The sequence below is a fragment of the Felis catus genome, chromosome B1 (genome assembly GCF_018350175.1).
Source record: "Felis catus isolate Fca126 chromosome B1, F.catus_Fca126_mat1.0, whole genome shotgun sequence".
NCBI lineage: Eukaryota > Metazoa > Chordata > Mammalia > Carnivora > Felidae > Felis > Felis catus.
In genome coordinates, this window is record NC_058371.1 from 79,325,133 (window position 1) to 79,345,157 (window position 20,025).

General features: G+C 39.6%; 1 protein-coding gene across 4 annotated transcripts in view; it reads right to left on the minus strand.

The window, feature by feature from the left end:
- ARHGAP10 (Rho GTPase activating protein 10) overlaps positions 1 to 20,025 on the minus strand; it is a 323,575-nt gene that overhangs the window by 177,359 nt on the left and 126,191 nt on the right. For all 4 annotated transcript variants that reach the window (XM_045055782.1, XM_006930835.4, XM_003984958.5 and 1 more), the window contains 3 exons: positions 13,999 to 14,128; positions 10,666 to 10,772; positions 8,391 to 8,485 (listed from right to left, as the gene is read on the minus strand). In XM_045055782.1, the coding sequence (XP_044911717.1) occupies positions 8,391 to 8,485; positions 10,666 to 10,772; positions 13,999 to 14,128 (332 nt within the window). The remainder of the gene's footprint in view (positions 1 to 8,390; positions 8,486 to 10,665; positions 10,773 to 13,998; positions 14,129 to 20,025) is intronic.

A 20,025-nucleotide genomic window follows, 5' to 3' on the forward strand; every position in this document is an offset into this window, starting at 1 on the left:
TTGTACTAGTTTGCATTCCCGCCAGCAGTGTAAAAGGGTTCCTCTTTCTCTGCATCCTTACCAACACCTGTTGTCGCCTGAATTGTTAATTTTAGCCATTCTGATAGGTGTGAGGTGCTATCTCATTGTGGTTTTGATTTGTATTTCCCTGATGATGAGTGATGTGGAGCAGCTTTTCATGCATCTGTTATCTGTCTGGATGTCTTCTTTGGAAAAGTGCCTATTCATATCTTTTGCCCATTTCTTCACTGGATTATTTGTTTTTTGGGTGTTGAGTTTGATAAGTTCTTTATAGATTTTGGATACTAACCCTTTATGTGATATGTCAGTTGCAAATATCTTCTCCCATTCCATTGGTAGCCTTTTAGTTTTGCTGATTGTCTTCTTTGCTGTGCAGAAGTTATTTATGTTGATGAGGTCCCAATCATTCATTTTTGCTTTTATTTCCCTTGCCTCTGGAGATATGCCAAGTAAGAAGTTGCTGCGACCAAGGTCAAAAAGGTTGTTGCCTGTTTTCTCCTCTAGGATTTTGATGGCTTCCTGCATTACATTCAGGACTTTCATCTACTTTATTTTTGTGTACGGTCTAAGAAAGTGGTCAAGGTTCATTCTTATGTCGCTGTCCAGTTTTCCCAGCACCATTTGCTGAAGACACTGTCTTTATTCCATTGGATATTCTTTCCTGCTTTGTCAAAGATTAGCTGGCCATATGATTGTGGGTCCATGTCTGGGTTCTGTATTCTCCTCCATTAACCTATGCATCTGTTCTTGTGCCAGTACCATACTGTATTGATGCTTACAGCTTTCTAATACAGCTTGAAGTCTGGAAGTGTAATGCCTCCAGCTTTGGTTTTCTTTTTCAGGATTTCTTTGGCTATTCGGGGTCTTTTCTGGTTCCACACAAATTTTAGGACTGTTTGTTCTAGCTCTGTGAAGAATGCTGGTATTATTTTGATAGGGATCGCACTGAATATGTAAATTGCTTTGGGAAGTATCGTCACTAACAATATTTGTTCTTTCAATCCATGAGCATGGAATGTTTTTCCATTATTTTGTGTCTCCTTCACCTTTTTCCATAAGCTTTCTATAGTCTTCAGTATATAGATTTTTCATCTCTTTGGTTAGGTCTGTTCCTAGGTATTTTATGGGTTTTGGTGCACTTGTAAAGGGGATCGATTCCTTGATTTCTCTTTCTGTTTTCTTATTTGTGTATAGAAATGTGACCAATTTCTTTACAATGAATTTATATCCTGCAACTTTGCTGAATTCATGAATCAGGTCTAGCAGTTTTTGGTGGAGTCTTTTGGGTTTTCCACGTAGAGCATCACATCATCTGCGAAGGGTCAAAGTTTGACTTCCTCCTTGCTGATTTGGATGCCTTTTATTTCTTTGCATTATTTCGTTGCTCATGCTAGGACTTCCAATGCTATGTTGAATAACAGTGGTGAAAGTGGACATCCTTGTTGTGTTCCTGACCTTACAAGGAAAGTTTGAAGTTTTTCTCCATTGAGGATGATATTAGCAGTAAGTCTTTCGTATATGGCCTTTATGATCTTGAGATATGATCCTCTATCCCTAGTGTCTTGAGGGTTTTTATCAAGAAAGGATGCTGTATTTTGTCAAATGTTTTGTCTGCATCTATTGAGAGGATCATGTGGTTCTTATCCTTTCTTTGATTCATGTGATATATCACACTGATTACTTTGCAGATATTGAACCAGCCCTGCCTCCCAGGTATAAATCCCAATTGATCGTGGTGTATAATTTTTTAATGTATTGTTGGATCCAGTTGGCTAGTATCTTGTTGACAATTTTTGCATCCAGGTTCATCAGGGAAATTGGTCTATAGTTCTCCTTTGAAGTGGGGTCTTTGTCTGGTTTTGGAATCAAGGTAATGCTGGCCTTGTAGAAGGAGTGTGAAAGTTTTCCTTCCATTTCTATTTTCTGGAACAGCTTCAAAAGAACAGTTATTAACGCTTCCTTAAATGTTTGGCAGAATTCCCGTGGAAAGCCATCCAGCCCCAGACTCTTGTTTGTTGAGAGATTTTTGATTACTGATTCAATTTCTTTACTGGTTATGGTCTGTTCAAATTTTCTAGTTCTTAATGATCTAGTTTTGGTAGTTTATACATTTCTAGGAATTTGTCCATTTCTTCCAAATTGCCCAATTTGTTGGCATATAATTGCTCATAATATTCTCTCATTATTATTTGTATTTCTGCAGTGTTGGTTTGATCTCTCCTCTTTCAATCACGATTTTCTTTATTTGGGTCCTTTCTTTTTTCTTTTTGAGCAATCTGGCTAGGGAGTTATCAATTTTGTTAATTCTTTCAACAAACCACTTCCTGGTTTCATTGACCTGTTCTTTTTTATTTCAATATCATTGATCTCTGCTCCAATCTTTATTATTTCTCGTCTTCTGCTTTAGGGCTTTATTTGCTGTTCTTCTTCCAGCTCTTTTAGATGTAAGATTAGGTTGTGTATTTGAGACCTTTCTTCCTTCTTTAGGAAGGCCTGGATTACTTCCCTCTTATGACCACCTTTGCTGTATCCGAGGTTTTGGGCTGTCGTGTTTTCATTTTCATTGACTTCTATGTACTTTTTAATTTCCTCTTTCATTTCTTGGTTAGCCCATTCATTCTTTAATAGGATGTTCTTTAATCTCCAAGTATTGATGGTTTTTCCAAATTTTTTCTTGTGGTTGATTTCAAGTTTCATAGTGTTATAGTCTGAAAATATACAAGGTACGATCTTGATCTTTTTGTATTTGTTGAGGGCTCATTTCTGACTCAGTATGTGATCTATTCTGGAAAATGTCCCTTGGGCACTCAAGAAGAACATGTATTCTGCTGCTTTAAGATGAAATGTTCTGAATATATCTGTTAAGTCCATCTGGTCCAGGGTGTCATTCAAAGCCATTGTTTCCTTGTCGATTTTCAGTTTAGATGATCTATTGCTATAAATGGGGCATTGAAGTCCCCAACTATTATGGTATTATAATCTATTAGTTTATGTTTGTGATTGATTTATATATTTGTGTGCTACCACTTTGGGGGCATAAATGTTTACAACTGTTAGATCTTCCTGGTGGAAAGACCCCTTAATTACAATATAATGCCCTTCTTCATCTCTTGTTACAGCCTTTATTTTAAAATCTAGTTTGTCTGATATAAACATGGCTACTCTGGCTTTCTTTTGATGATCATTAGCATGATAGATGGTTCTCCATCCCCTCACTTTCAATCTGCAGGTATCTTTAGGTCTAAAATGAGTCTCTTGTAAGCACATATAGATGGATCTTGTTTTCTTATCCATTCTGATACCCTATGTCTTTTGATTAAAGTGTTTGGTCCATTAACATTTAGAATAAATACTGAAAGATACGAAATTAGCACCTTTGTGTTGCCTGTTGAGTTGGTATTTCTGATGGTGTTCTCTGGTCCTTTCTAGCCTTTGTTGCTTTTGTTCTTTTTTGTTTTGTCTTTTCTCCAAAGGGCCCCCTTAAAATTTCTTGCAGGGCTGGTTTAGTCATCACAAACTCCTTCAGTTTTTGTCTGGGAAATTCTCTGTCTCCTTCTATTCTGAATGACAGCCTTGATGGATAATTCTTGACTGCATATTTTTTTTCTGAATCAGCACGTTAGATACATCCTGCTACTCCTTTTTGGCCTGCCAAGTTTCTGTGGATAGGTCTGCTGCAAACCTGATCTGTCTTCCCATAAAGGTTAAGGGCTCTTTTCCCCCCTTACTGCTTTCATAATTCTTTCCTTGTCTGTGTATTTTGTGAATTTGACAATGATATGCCTTGTTGATGGTCGGTTTTTGTTGAATCCAATGGGAGTTCTCTGTGCTTCTTGGATTTTGAGGTCTGTGTCCTTCCCCAGATTAGGAAAGTTTTGCACTATAATTTGCTCACATAAACCTTCTGCCCCTTTTTCTCTCTCTTAATTTTCTATGATTCCTATGATTTGGATATTATTCCTTTTTAATAAGTCACTGAGTTCTCTAAGTCTTGTATCATGATCTTTTACCTTTGTTTCCCCTTTTTTTTCCTACTTCATTATTCCCCATAATTTTATCTTCTAAATTGCTGATTCACTGTTTTGCTTCACCCAGCCTGGCCACCGTGGTATTCATTCAAGATTGCATCTCGGTTATAGCATTTTTAATTTCATCCTGACTAGATTTTATTTCTTCTATCTCCACAGAAAGGGACTCTATGCTTTTCTTCAACCCCAGCTAGTATTCTTATTATTGTGGTTCTAAATTCTAGTTCAAATATCTTGCTTATATCTGTGTTAAGACCCTGGCTGTCATTTCTTCTTATTCTTTCTTTTGGGGTAAATTCCTTCAATTTGTCATTTTGGAGGAAAAAAAATATTAAAAAATTAAGTTAAAAACAAAACAAAAATCAAATAAAGGAAGACGGATCCTACATGTTTTGCTCTGCTTGTTGAAAGAAGCTTGACAGAATACAGAAAAAGAAGAAAAGGGAAAAAAAAGTAAGAAAAAATTTAAAAATTAGAAATAATTATATAATAGAATAAAATGAAGAATTTAAAAAGCTAAAAAGTAAAGTAGTAAAAATAATATTTTCTTTCTGTATCCAAGAATGAGGAAGAAACAGAAAAAAAGAAAAACAATTAAGCAAAAACAGATGCAAAGAAAATGAACAAATAAATGAACCAGTGAACAGAATGAAACCCAGTTTCCCCCTAGAACTGAAACTATGAAGCCCTCTATAATCTGTACACTAAGTGAATGGAATGACTTGTGCTGGTCTTCTAGAGAATGTGCTTGGAGGGAACAGTTCAGTGGGACTTTGTGTAACGAATCCATTCTCCACTAAGTGGTGCTGCTCAGCTTACTGGAGTGGATCAGTGTGGTGCGCCTGCGCAGGAGAGGTGAAAATGGTTTCTCCAGCTCCCTAGTCTCTGGCACAGGAACTCTCCGCTCTCACTGACCCACAACCAGGCACCCTTCCTTTGTCTCAGGCCTCCATCTAACTTCCCCCTCTACCCTGTCCACGTCCAAGCCATCCGCCTGCTAGGCGGCACCTCCCTCCAGAGTTTTATCTCAGATGGGGTTGTGTTTCAAAACCACATGCTTCAGAAACCGCTGGGGCTTGGACCCGTGCTCACTCTCTAGGGGAGGGTCTCACTGAGCAATGGTTGGGTGCCGGCTTGCCCCACAAAACATTCCTGTGATCGTGCAGTGTCAGAGGTTCAGAGATTATGGCAAACCACAGCACAGTCAGTGCCAGGTTTCACCTCACTCTGGCATCTTTGTCCCAATACCAACAAACGTGGCTACTCTCTGGGGTCCACTGGGACCTTTGCCTGTGGGGAGGTTTATGGCCTCTGCCAAATGCACTGCAAGCAGGGAAACTGCCTCTCCCCTTATGGCACACGGACCCCACAGACTCCAATGGCTGCTCCTGGGGATTCTCCCTGCTTCCTCACCAGAGCACCACCAGGCACTGAGCTCCAGAGCTTCAGACTCTGCGCTCCACTGTTTGTAGAATCCTGGTGGTACTGAAACTCTCTGCTTTCTTCCTGCCAATGGTTGTGGGGAACAGACTTCTTATTCAGTCCCCTGTGAGTGTTTTCACTCTTTCTCTCTCTCTCTCCAGCTACTGTGGGGGGGGGGGGGGAGTGCTTTTCTTGCACAATCCTACACACCACTCTCTCCCCCATTCCCTTTCTCTACCCTCTGTCTGCAAAAACAGCTCCCTACCCTCTGCAGCTTTTCTCTCCCCCAGTTCACCTTTCTGCACTGTGTACCTGCCAAGTTCTGTGGCTCAAGTTATGCAGACTGTTGCATTAATCCTCAGATCAATGTCCTAGGTGCCAATGGATTTCTTACTGAATGACCCACAACAATCTAACTCAATATGACCACAGCTGAATTCATCATCCTCCATCCATCCCTGGACCTCCTTGGTTTTCCGTCTTAGTAAATGGCACCACCTAGTTGCTTAAGCCAGAAACTTTCCCTTCCTTCACTTCCTTTACTTCCTTTACTTCACTTTCTACTCCAACATCCAATTTGTCTCTAAACTTAGCTCTAAACATCTCCCTCAAATGGATCCCTTAGCTTCCATTTCCACATCTACCAACACTAATCCAGGGCCCCTATTGTTGCCATCTCTAGACCTGTCTCTACTCTGCCAGGGTTGAGTCTTGAAAAATATAATGTATAATGTATCACCTGCTACTCTACTTAAAACCATTTAATGTATTAAGCTAAAATACCTCAGGCCCTTGCCCCCATCTCAAGCTTCTTCTCCCACTCTTCCTGGCTGCTCCAGTGTCATTGGTGTCTCTGGGGATGTCAAATGGGCCACGCCCTCCCTTGCCTACAGGCCCTCAGATATGCCATTCACTCTGCCTGGAATAGGAGTGTCAACCCCAGCTGACTCCAAATAATTCATCAGTCACCAACTAGACATCAGATCCTCCGTCTGCCTTTCTTCAACCATCTATCTAGACTAGCGGTACCCCTGCCACAGAAAGCAGCTCTGGGTGTCAGCAGAAGCAAATTAGAGATGTCTGCAAGAAGAAGGAAACTGAAAGAGTACAGATCCAGGCCCCTTGCCCCACTTTAGTAAGGCAACTTTTTTGTTTCATATACATATAAATGTAAAATTTTATTTGAAAAGGGGGGTTCCCTATAAAACAGTTTAAAAACCACTAGAACAGATCACCTCTAAAGTCTTCCCCAGTTCTCAGAGTCTATTTATAAGGTATTATCTTTTGCTTTATAAATGAAAGTAACTCCACAGTAATCCCTCATCGATCACTGGGAGGAGTGGGAAGTGCTTACAATCATAGTAAGCATCATCGTTGACCAAGTGCATTTGGCATGGTCAGGTCTTAGAAAAAAATACAGGGTTAGGCAAAAACAATACGAACTGGAATAAAACAATATACGAAAGTACTAGGAGTATCCTGCTTTCAAAGCAAATCAGATTAACTACATTTACATATTTTCTAGTAGACAGCACTGCTGATTCACCTTTTTCAATTATTTAGGGAATGTCACAATTACATGGTAATACAGCTTCGTGGCTAAGAAGCAGAAGGCGCTCTAGAGGCAGAACGCCTCTCAGAAATCTCAGAATGCCTCAAAATCTCAGCTCCTCCACTTACCAACTACATGCCCTTGGGAGAATCACTCAAGCTCTCTATGCCTCCAGATTCCCATCATAAAATGAAAAGGATAATACCTACCTGACAGGGCTGTGATGAGGATAAAGTGAGATAAAGCATGGAAGAATGGAGAGCACTGTCTGGCACTTAGGACTCAGTAAATGCCCACTATGGGCATATATGCACATATGTTCAAGTTATACTAGACAGCCTGAATGTCTTAAGGTATCTGAACCAGCCCTTGCTGGCTTGAAATTTAACATCTTCTGCAATGACATCCTCTTTCATTTTTTTTCCCACTCTTGGCAAAACGCTTATTAAACTACCTGCCTTCTTCATGGTGGTACCAAATTTATCATGGTGCTTAACGGCACACTTTTACACACCTGCTCTTCAATCCATTTATTGGAAAGTAAAGCATAGCTCTTCCCTCTCTGCACCAACCCCATAGACTTGGTCACATCCTCTAAGGGAAGGGGAAGCATTAATTACTTTTGTATCTGACCTGAAATGAACTTTTGTTACAGAAGTCTCATATTGTAAACTTTTATTATACAACTATGAAACAGCCTTAGCTAAAGACCAGTGTTGACAAAACCAGGACTGGCAAGGAACCACCATACTGTGAGACGTTACAAAAGAAACATTCTCTAAGTACCAGGATTTTCTTTAGTACAATCGGACACAGAAGTAAATGCCAGACAAGTAGTAATGTTATCGGACAAACTTTTTTCTGTTTTTACTTCCTCCTCTCTAGCAAAGATTCTTTTATAATAACTTAAAGTCATATGACAAGGGAAATAATAACTAATCTTTGAATAGTTTGCCTACAACCCTCCATCACATACAGAATATACACACTGAAAATTCCCACACACAAAAATGAATATTGTTCTGTATTAATAGCCCACTATCTCTTGTCAGCTATGTCACCTACTTCCTCAGTTTCATTCATTATTCTTTCAGTGCCACCAATCAGGCCTGGGTCAACGATGAAATGCTCCAAGGTAATTTTTTAATTACTGGTTAGAAGAACTCCAACTCCAGCCGAGAGCAAGCTATCACTCCACAGCTAAACACAGGGACAAAGACTAACAAGTCAAAATGAACACAAAGCCTGGAAATGTAACAAGATAACATTCTTTCAGGCCAAGGAAACCTCAGTTTCAATTAACCTCCATTCTTTAAATCATTTTTTATAGGCTTCTTTCCTTAAGTGGCATGATTCTAATAACTTACCGGTCAGCAGCTTCCACGTCAAAACAAAACCTTCTGTCAATGGAGTCAGTATGCCTCTTGGTACATTCTTTCAAAAAGAACACTTCTCCATCCCCCTGAAAATAATCATTTTTAACATTTTCAAAAATACAATATAAACATAAACATATTGAAGAATCCTATATTGGGGCTGGAGGGGGCACAAGTTTCAAGATTTTAAGTCCATTTATCCTGTTCTCTTTCAAACGAGTTTAAACACTATGTATAATCTTAATTTTCATCATCCTCTTTTCCTTAAGGTTTTCTAGATCTTTCTCTGATTACAGTAACACTAAACCAGACCTCATGAGCACTGATTTTAAAGGGCAGATTAACAATATGGTTTCCAAATGCTAGAATATTTGTTATTCTCTTACTGCACTTTTTAAAAGAATAATTTGTTTTTAATTCGCATTATGTTACACTGTATGAAACAGTCAATATGTGACCATTTTTGACCTACAAAAACTTCAATTCCATATGAATCTACCTAAAAAGTATAATGTATCAAAGGGCCCTATATCAGCTACTGTGATCATCAAAAGCTAGACCACTCAATGTAGGTTTTGTTTCCTTAGTGAATCACCCTGAATTTATCTTAATTTGTTTTAATACAGTACTATTTTACCTCACTAAACCATCCAAGGGAGACAGAGGCAATGCAGGAACATGGGTTCTGAGTAAAAACTGTTAAGAACTCTGAGTATATACTTCTAGACTATTCTGACATTTTCTAAAATACAAGAATCTCCAAATAATACTAAACAAACATTCAAATATACCAATATTTTAAATATTAGCAGTCATTATATTCTAAAAGTATTTTTTATTATTTGGTGGTTTAGCAGAAAGGCATCTCATATCTTAGCATTTGAGTTAGTCCTGACTCGTGACTAACACTCAACCCTCATGCTCAATCTTAACCCCATCAGCCTTTTTAGAGTGATATCCTGGGGGCACCTAGGTGGCTAAGTCGGTTAAGCATCCGACTTCAGGTCAGGTCATAATTTCGCAGTTCATGAGTTCGAGCCCAGCATCGGGCTCTGTGCTGACAACTCAGAGCCTGGAGCCTGTTTCAGATTCTGTGTCTCCCCCTCTCTCTCTCTCTGTCCCTCCTCTGCTCACACTCTGTCTCTCTCTCTCTCTCTTTTGCTCTCAAAAATAAACAAACATAAAAGAAATTAAAAAAAAAATGGTATCCTCACAGAGTCCCTGGGTAGCTTAGTCAGTTAAGCTAAATCTGACTCTTGATTTTGCCTCAGGTCATTATCTCATGGTTGGTAAGTCTGAATCCTGTGTCAGGCTCAGCACTGACAACACAGAGTCTGCTTCGGAGTCTTGGGATTCTCTGTCTCCCTCTCTCTCTCTGCCCTTCCCTTGTTTGCAAGCATGCACTCTCGCTCTCTCAAAAATAAATAAATAAACATTAGAAAAAAAAAAAAGAGTGCTATCCTGACTTCCTCCTCTTCTCCACGGCCCTGATTTTCCATGTTTATTACATAACTATGTTTATATTATAAGCTGCTTTAAACATTTTTCAGGAAGATGCAAAGTATACATAAATAGAAGTGAACCTGGGTTAATTCTGTATTCACCAAAGCAAAATCATACCCATCCACCCAGATAAGCAATGAGTTCACCTTTTTTTTTTAACGTGTTACCAATTACATTCAATACTGGTGGAAGAGCTTTGTCTCCAGACTATAGATTATTGCTATGAGTTGCAGTTTCTATTTAAAACCCAAATAATGATCATCATTTTTACACAGCAAACTCCTAAGGTTTTCTTGCTATCACGTGTTGTTTTGCTACTTATTTCTGTGGGAAATAAATGGGAACTGCCTAAGTGAGAACTTTGTACATCTAAATGGAAAACAATATGATTCATTATAGATTACCTACTGTATAATGTTTTCAGGCTGTGAATAACATGTGCGCACATCCGATCTGTGTGAACACTGACCTGGCAGAACACTGAGTCGTGAAAGCTTCTCGTAGGTGTTCACTACATCCTCTAATAATACTGGACATAAAAGGATTCTAGTCCTGACCATAAAAACCCACACATACAATTCAAAAACCACAAGGGCTGTTATTTATTGGCCTATTTCATTTAGGAACAAAAGAAAACAAAGATCTGAATCCTAAAAACAAGATACAGTATATTTACCATTAATGAATAGATACACCATTAAAATGTCAGCCTCAAAAAACCACCTGTCACACAGAATACAAAAATACATAATCAAATACTTACAAGCTTTCCCCCAGATCTGTGCTCAAATGGGATTATGTTAAACTTCTTGGCTGCTTTCCGATACATGCAGTAGTGTTTGACCCAACTGGAACCGAATGGAGCAGGCCCTTCAAGAAGAAATAGATCTTTACCTTTTTCCTCATAAATAAGCAGATACACAGAGTGCCAAACGCATTACTATAGAGGAAAAAAAAAAATAAGCAGCAACTAACACAGCTCAAGGAAACAAACCAGCAACGATGTGGATTCCAATTAAAAAAAAAAAAAAAAAAGTAGGGAAAATAAGCCTGAGAGAGATCATTTGAGAGAAAATGCAATACTTTTTAGCAACAGAGCAGTGGAGTCAAAGACATACTTCTCAGTTTGCCACACCATTATCTCACACCTAAAAATGTCTTAATTGTGAACTATACTTTTTGCTTATTTCTAGGTATTAAGAGTTCACAAGGGTTTCAACGATTCCATTCAATGTATGTGACAGTTCCGGATTTGGTTCTGGCCTCTCAATATGATACAATCACAGAATCTAGCATCTCAGGAGTTCTGAGTCCACTCTAGCACCCTGGTGGGTAGCTGCCCTTACTAATGACGCTTTGTAAAGGTAAGCTTTAAAATGAAAAATGAAGAACGGAGAGGTGCTATCTACATCTGACCAGAACATTCTCAGAACCACTCTTTACCTCTTGTAGAGTCGATATTATCACCATCAGAGCTCTTAGAAGACAGTGGTCTACATAAGGAGTACCTAGCAATCTTGAGTTTCACATGCCAATAAAAGTACAATTATAACACAAGTTAGGTCACCCAGAGGTTGACAATTTTGTCTTTTACCAAGTAAAGACATTTAAAAAAAAAAAAAAAAAAAAAAAAGCAAGTAACAGGGCTCTTGGGTGGCTCAGTCAGTTAAGCATCTGACTCTTGATTTTGGCTCAGGTCATGACCTCACTGAGCCCCACATCAGGCTCAGTACGGAGCCTGCTGGGGATTCTCTCTCTTCCTCTCTCCCTCTGCTCCTCCCTTGCTCTCGTGCTCACTCACATGCATGCGATCATTCTCTCTCTCTGTCAAAATAAATAAACTTTAAAAAAGTAAGAGGAAGGGGGGAAAAGTTACAGAGATGGCGGGAAGCAAACCATAAGAGACTCTTAAATACAGAAAACTGAGGGTTGATATGGGGTGGGGGAGAGGGGAAAGTGGGTGATGGGCACTGAGGAGGGCACTTGTCGGGATGAGCACTGGGTGCTATATGGAAACCAATATGACAATAAGTTATATTAAAAAAATAAAAAGCGAGTAACTTGTTTTGTCACCATAATTTCATCGACAAACAAGTAAACTTTCTATATCTAAAAATCAAGAAGAACAAGCTTAGGAGGGAAAAAGGGACTCATTCAAAAGGAATTCACCAAGTTTTAGGAAAAACTGACCACACTGTCTTGGGGACAGTAGAGGGTTGAAAGGGGTTACCAGACCACAGTAATCCCACCTCAGACCATCATGAGTGCAAAAACCAGAATTCAGGAACCACTGGGGGGGGTGTGTGTGTGTGTGTGTGTGTGTGTGTGTGTGTGTGTGTGTTAGGAATAGCTAGCTTGGTATCCTATTCTATGGTTCAAAATATATTGTACAGATATTTCATTCCTAAGAAAAAAATGTTGAGGGAGGATGGCGTATTATCTTTTTAATAAAAAAAAAAAAAATTAAGCTTAGACCAAACGTCCAAGAAATGACAAAGCCTAACCTCAAATCCGAGTCTCTGGCCCCACATAACAAGGTCTCCCCACTAATTAAGCCAGCATCCTTTCCTGACTCCCATCTGACCCAAGCATATAGGCTTTTCACACCGTCCATGGTCCAGATAATACACTAGAGAGCACGACACAGACAGACAACGCCAGCATTCAGACTTGTATGATCTAAAGAACATGATTTACCTCTCTATTTTCTCAATGGTATTTTCATTCTCTCAATGGTAAATGGGGCAATAGCCCCATACACTTCATAGGGTTTTTTAGCGGACTAAGTGAGGTGTATAACAAGCTTCGCACAGTGCCTGGCACACAGTTAACAAGAGGAGAATTTTGCCACTGTTGTTTTCATTCTGTTTTTCCAACTAGTTTCAGCCCAATTCCTCTCAAAGCCAGTTAAGCTGGGCAACAGTTACGAATCTAAAAATTAAAGTTTCCTGTGATTTTCACTTGGGCATATAATACAAAAATTCTATCCTTCTGTCTCTACCCTACATGTTAATTTAGTCCTTTCAAATTCATTGAACAAACAGATTAAAAAGCTGAAGTGTCAGAAAAATAGAGTTCTGCTCGCCATGTAACTCCTCTTCATGAGACGTGAAGAGTATGGAGGTCCAGATTACATAAGGACAGAGAGAAAAAGAACAACCACTCTGCCGACTACATATGCATTAGCTTCAACTTGAAGCACAGATATCCCATAGCTAGCCCACGAGTATGCCCTCCTACTACAGTGGTCAGTTTGAAAGTCCTGTAAATCACCCACGCTCAGTGAAAATTGTTAAGTACTCTGACGGCGGTCAAGGGTGGGGAGGCAGGAAGATAGCAAATACAGAAACCTTTTCACATTCTCCTCCTTTCTACCACATAGTACTCGGGTTCTACAGTTGAAGAAGTAAAGTTTAAGAGCTGAACAGTTAAAATAAGACCAAACTGTCAAAAGTTTTAAAGAATTTTTAGGTGCCTTAATTTTCAAAATAAGGACACTCTATGCACTGCATATTCACTGAGAGCAACAATACTAAAAATGCAGTGAGATAAGTTAGGATGCCACCTAGGAATATTTTGTATAGCCATCTGCAATCACCCTGATAATTTTAGCAAGAACAAATGATCTCAGATTGGTGTGGAAAGCAATGACGTGAAGGAATAGGAGGAATATGTCCCTCTTGACTTTAACATGGAAAAGGAGTTGTGGGAGGAGGAGGGTGTGCATATGTATATGAATGTGCCTATGTGTATGCGTAGGTGAGAAGGACGGGGGTGAAGGGAAAGGAGGAAAAAGATAATACCTCGCCTTGCTTTCAGCCTTACACCATGTTCCGGCATCCTCACAAGCGTTAGCAAAGTATGGTACAGAATTTGGGGGTGCAGCTAGAAAACAGGGTGCATCTTGAGTTCTTCATTTCAGGGTCCCCTCCGTAGAGCAGAAATGTGCTTTCCCCCCAAATATAAAATATACCTTCTAGGACAGGAGGGGGCAGAGGAAGTGGTAGGAATAATTATTCCAAAAATCGAGTAATTACAGTAAGAGTTTTAAAATAATTTTTCATCAGTCATTCATCATTGCTCGGGGTCCTCTTACTTTTTTCCTGTATATACAGGTAGCCTTCTGCTGTGAACTGACTTGCTCGTTTGTGGTCCTTGGGATTCTGTCTGATTTTGTTCATAAGTTCTTCCACTTCTGACCTTGTTCCTTCAAAACGATTCCGCGTCTGAAATAGATTAAAAAAAAAAAATATATATATATATATATATATATATATATATATATATATATATATATATATATGTTTTCAGTTTTCATGTGTTTTGGATGTACATTTTTAAGCCTCTGGATAACTATAATTAAATTTGTAGGATTTTTCTATAAACTTCTCAAGGTATACCCATCCCTTCCAGTGTGTCTCTTTAAGACTGTCATTCAAAGAAAAATATTACTGGTAAAATAGCTAATAGGAGTCTAATAAGCCAAGTAGGGATTACTTTCGAAGCTTTCTAACACCAAGAATAATTGTGTTATTCAACGTAAGAATTCCTACCTCCATGTCTCACAATATTACTAAATCTTAGATTTAAAAAAAAATAGGTCATAAAATATATTGGAAGTCTTTCCTTTGCACAATCAACCTGACTCTTTGTTATTATACCAGCAGTATTAAGTACTCAGAATCTGAAAAACTTAATTCTGCTCTGCAAACTAATAAATATGAGGTCATCTTCTCCAGGTCATGGCAATTGCAGTTGAAATGATATTTCTTCTCAGATAAAGGAAGGGGGGAGCGGAATTTCATGTACAAATAATGTCTTTGCTATCTGAAGAGACAAATCGCATTTCTGAAACCCAGGAGACTCAGCATGCCAATATCTCTGTCAAACAGCTACCCTGAAAACGTATATGCAAGGTGAAGTGACAAAATTACCAAGGCAAGCATGATGAGTCAGCACCACCAAGTTTCTGGACATTTCTTTCATCCACACTCTAAAATAATTGTATTAACACCAAAAAACTGCTGATGTGAAACTGTGGACAAGCGGAGATAAAAAATTTTTATTGAAATTCCTCCCCTCTCCTCCCTACAAGGAAAGAGGTTACCGAGGGTCCTAGAATAGAAAAATGGTAGAATGGTACACATTCTTTAGGAGAAGAGGAGTCTGATAAATGCAGACTGCAAAGGGGAAAACTTATCTTCAGAAGCTTATTTTAAAAAAACAAGCTGAGAGTTAAAAAAATAAACTTTATGTGCTAGAACAAAACGCAGGATTGCAGGGAGGGTGGAACTCATTTGTTAATGCCAGTTCTCTCTTCCCTTCCTGTTTCTCAAGCCTCCAGGATTTCTTGTCCCCATTTTAATACTCATCTTACCCTGATTTTATTTATTTGCCTCCTCTGTCACTTTGCTTAGTGACAACTCCCAACGCTCACTTCTTTCTGAAGGTGCATCTGTGTGTAGAATATTTATACACATAAATACCTCTGAGATATTGTGGGTTTGGTTCCAGGCCACTGCAATAAAGCGAATATAGCAATAAAGCAAGTCACATGAATTTTTAGGTTTCCTGGTGTATACAAAAGTTCTGTTTACACTATGCTGTAGTCTATTAAGTGTGCAATAGAATTATGTCTTTAAAATGTACATATTTTAAATAAAAACCACTTTATTGCTAAAAGAAAATGCTAACCATCTTCTGAGCTTTCAGTGAGTCCATCATTTTGCTGGTGGAGGGTCTTGCTTTGATGTTGACGCCTGCTGACTGATGAGGATGGTGGCTGCTGAAGGTTGGGGTGACCGTGGCAATTTCTTGAAGTAAGACAACAACCATATATGCCACATCAAATGACTCTTCCTTTCATGAAAAATCTCCCTGCAGCATGCAGTGCTGTTTGGTACCATTTCACCCACGACAGTGCTTCCTTCAAAACTGGACTCAATCCTCTCAAACCCTGCTGCTGCTTTATCAGCTAAAGTTATGGAATATTCTAACTTCTTTGTTGTCATTTTAGCAAATCTTCATAGCAGCTTCACCAGGATAGATTCCATATCAAGAAACCATTTTCTTTACTCATACATAAAAATAACTCCTCTGTTAAAGTTTTATCATGAGACTGAAGCAATTCAATCCCACCTTCAGGCTGTATCTACTTCTAATTCTAGTTCTCTCACTATTTCTGCCACATCCGCAGTTACTTCCTCCACTGAAGTCCTGAACCCCTCAAAGTCATCCATTAGAGTTGAAACCGGCTTCTTCCAAACTCCTGCTTATATTGGTATTCTGACCTCTTCCCATGAATCACAAATGTTCTTAATGGCATCTAGATCTCAACAGAGGGCTTAAAACACTCGGTAAATTATGCTGTACATAAATGTGCTGCATCTGGCTTTGTTGTTCCGTTTACAGAGCACAGGTAAGACTAGAATTAGCCTAATTCTTAAGGGCCCTAGGATTTCCAGAATGGTCAATGAGCACTGGCTTCAACTTGGTCACCAGCTGTATTAGCCTCTAACAAGAGAGCCAGCCTGTCCTTTGAAGCCAGGCATCGTCTGCACTGAAAATCTGCTGTATCATGAGGCCACCTTCATGAATTATCTCAGCTGGACCTTCTGGATAGCTTGCTGCAGCTTCTCCAGCAGCACTTGCTACTTCATGTTGCACTTTTCTCTTATAGAAACAGCTTCTTCCCATAAACTTCGCAAACCGACTTCTGCTAGCTTCTGACTTTTCTTCTGCAGCTTTTTCACTTCTCTCACGCTCCATGGAATTGAAGAGAGTTAGGGCCTCGCTCTAGATTAGTCTTTGGCTTAAGAGAATGTTGTAGCCAGTTTGAGCTTCTGTCCAAACCACTGAAATTTCCTCTGGATCAGCATTAAGACTGTTTCACCTTTTTTTTCCTCAATAGGCTTCACACCCAGCACAGAGCCGACAGCAGGGCCTGAACTCATGACCCTGAGATCAAGACCTGAGCTGAGATCCAGTCAGATGCTTAACCAACTGAGCCACCCAGGCACCCCAAGACTGTTTCACTTTCGTATTATTCATGTGTTCAGTGGAGCAGCACCTTTAATTTTCTTCAAGAAAGCTTCCTTTGTGCTCACAACTTGGCTGTTTGGCACAAGAGACATAGCTTTCAGCCCCTGGGGGCTTTTGACATGTCTTCCTCACTAAACTTAAACATTTCTAGCTGTTGCTTTAGTGTGTGATTCTTCCTTTCACTTGAACACTTAGAAGCTATTATAGGGTTATTCACTGACCCAATCTCAATATTGCTGTGTCTTGGGGAATAGGGAGGCCTGAGGTGAGGGAGAAAGATGGGGGTGCAGGACAGTTGGTCAGTGGAGCAGTCAGAACACACAATATTCTTCAAGTTTGCTATCATATACAAGCACAATCTGTGGCACCCCAAAACAATTATGACAGTGACATCAAAGACCACTGATCATAGATCAGCATCACAAATGTAATGATAATGAAAAAGTATCATATATCACAAGAATTAGCAAAACCTGAGACAGAGACACCAAGTAAGCAACTGCTATTGTAAAAATAGCACCAGTAGACTTGTGGGACATAGGTTGCCACAAACCTTCAATTTGTAACAAATGCAGTATCTGTGAAGCTCCAAAAGGCAAAGCACAATAGAACAAGGTATGCCTGTACATAGATACACACATATATAGACATGTGCATGCCATGTACGCACAGATGCCAGCAGGGACACACACATGCACACACGTATATTCCTATTTATGTCGTGACTTGTATCCAATACTCTCATTAATTATATTAATGCCCAAATTTCCTACATTTGACCAGCAGAGGCCCCTTCTACCTGACCCCTGTACCTTTTGATATGTCTTCTTGAGTGATCCCCTACTTTCTGGTCCAAAAAGGAGTCCTGGGTCCATCTTATACTTTTCTCTGTCCCAGTCCTAAAATCAGTCATATCCCCCAAAGAAGCCCTTATTCCTTTCACTGGAGTGTAGTATTTAGAAACCAAAATCTGAACACAGTGTGCTCACAGCTAAGGGGTTGTCACTGCTTCTGGGTCTTCTTGGCAGATAGAAAAACTATATGGATGTGTGTGTGTGTGTGTGTGTGTGTGTGTGTGTGTGTGTGTGTACACATACATACGTGTTTTCACACACATACACCTGTCATTTCTATATGTCTCTATATTGGAAAAACCCACCTGTTCATACCGGTAAATCTAATTCCAATCCAATACTTCCAGTCTCTTTCTAGCCTATCCCTTCCCAATTTTGTATATTTCTTTTCAGATAGTGAGAAATCTAGTTCCCATTACTCTCAATCTATTTACTTATTTGCTCAATAAATACATTTGCTCAATGCAACCAATCTCTACTCCAGCCACCTCTCTTTCAGGCTGCCTCTACACCCTCCCCACTCCCACTATACCATCACCCCCACTTTCCCTGCTGCAGGGCTCTCCATGGAGTACTCCCTGCCCTCATCGTCCTACTTCCTCAGATGCTTATGACTGTGCTCTGCGAAGGGAGGGAAAGGATTTTACCATTTTAAGTAAATTATGAATGGCAGTTAAAATTGTATTTTTTAAAACTTTGAACATAAATAATAGAATGGCTAGAACCCAGTAATCTCCAATTCTAAATTCCGGTGTCTATTAAAAGATATCATCAAATAATAACGTTAGGCTGTAAATTCTACAGTAAGTGACCATGACAGTGTTTACACCGTGACTGGCACTACTGAAAGCACTTTTTGGTGTTTTATTTACTTTAAGTTTATTTATTATTTGAGCGAGAGAGAGGGAGGGAGGGAGGGAGAGAGGGAGGGAGGGAGGGAGAGAGGGAGAGAGAGAGAGAGGAAAAGAGAGAATGCCAAGCAGGCTCCACGCTGTCAGTGTGGAGCCAGATGCAGAACTCAATCTCACAACTGCAAGATCATGACCTGAGCTAATCTAAGAGTCAGACACTTAACCGAATGAGCCATCCAGACGCCCTACTTTTGGTGTTTTAATCCTCAAAATAACCTCTAAGTTAGGCTAGTGCTATCCATTGTCAGCAATATACCACTGTATTATTTCCTGTCCTTGCATGCTTTGCTAAATAAATTTCTAAATAAACCAGTCTTAAATAAAGTCTTCTAAATTAAACACTTTATTACATCACCTATTTGGGAGAACAATTTGGGGACTAAGCTGGAATTCAGACCCATCTGAGTATGTCTGGAAAACCGGTGAGTCAAGATTAGCACAGGTTCAGTCCCATATTAAGGGGAGAAGGAGCTTTTCACAGTGTTATACCCAGAAATAAAGCTTTCAGAGCAGAGGCAAAGGCTGACTCCAAGTACCAATAGCCATTTTAAGTTTTCCCATCCTAGCCCCATGACCTCACTCAGAGAAGAAAAGAAGGCAAGGCAGAACTAAAAATATGAAGGGGCACCTGGATGGCTCAGTTAGTTATCTGACTCTTGGTTTCAGCTCAGGTCATGATCCCAGGGTTGTGGGACTGAGTCCCACATCAGGCTCCACACTGAGCATGGAGCCTCTTTCTTTCTCTTCTTTCTCTCTGTCTCTCTCTCTCTCGGTGCCTGGGTGGTTCAGTGGGTTAAGCAGCCAACTCTTGATTTCAGCTCAGGTCAGGATCTTATGGATCGTGAGTCTGAGCCCCAAGTCAGGCTCTGCACTACCAGTGAAGAGCCTGCTTGCAATTTTCTCTCCCTCTTTCTCTCCCCTCCAGCATGCTCTCTCTCTCTCTCTCAAGTAAATAAATTTTTTAAAAAAAGATTATCTCTCTCTCTTTCCCTCTGCCCCTCTCTCTGACTTGCATATTCTCTCTTTAAAATAAAATAAAAATTATGAAGAAGCTTTCATGAAATAGTTGTAAAACATCAGGGTGGGCCCCATGAAGCCCTGCTTTAGTAACTTTGCAAAAGAACATAACATAAAGGGGTAATTCCCACCTACATACACACACACACACACACACCCTCACTATAATTCTCATATCGCCCCTCATGTGAGATGGCAGAAAAAGGAATGTTATGCAACAGACCCCAAGTGAATAGGTGATTGAGTCTAAATCCCATATAAGACACCTTCCATGGGGGTGAGGGGAACACAGGTTAGAAC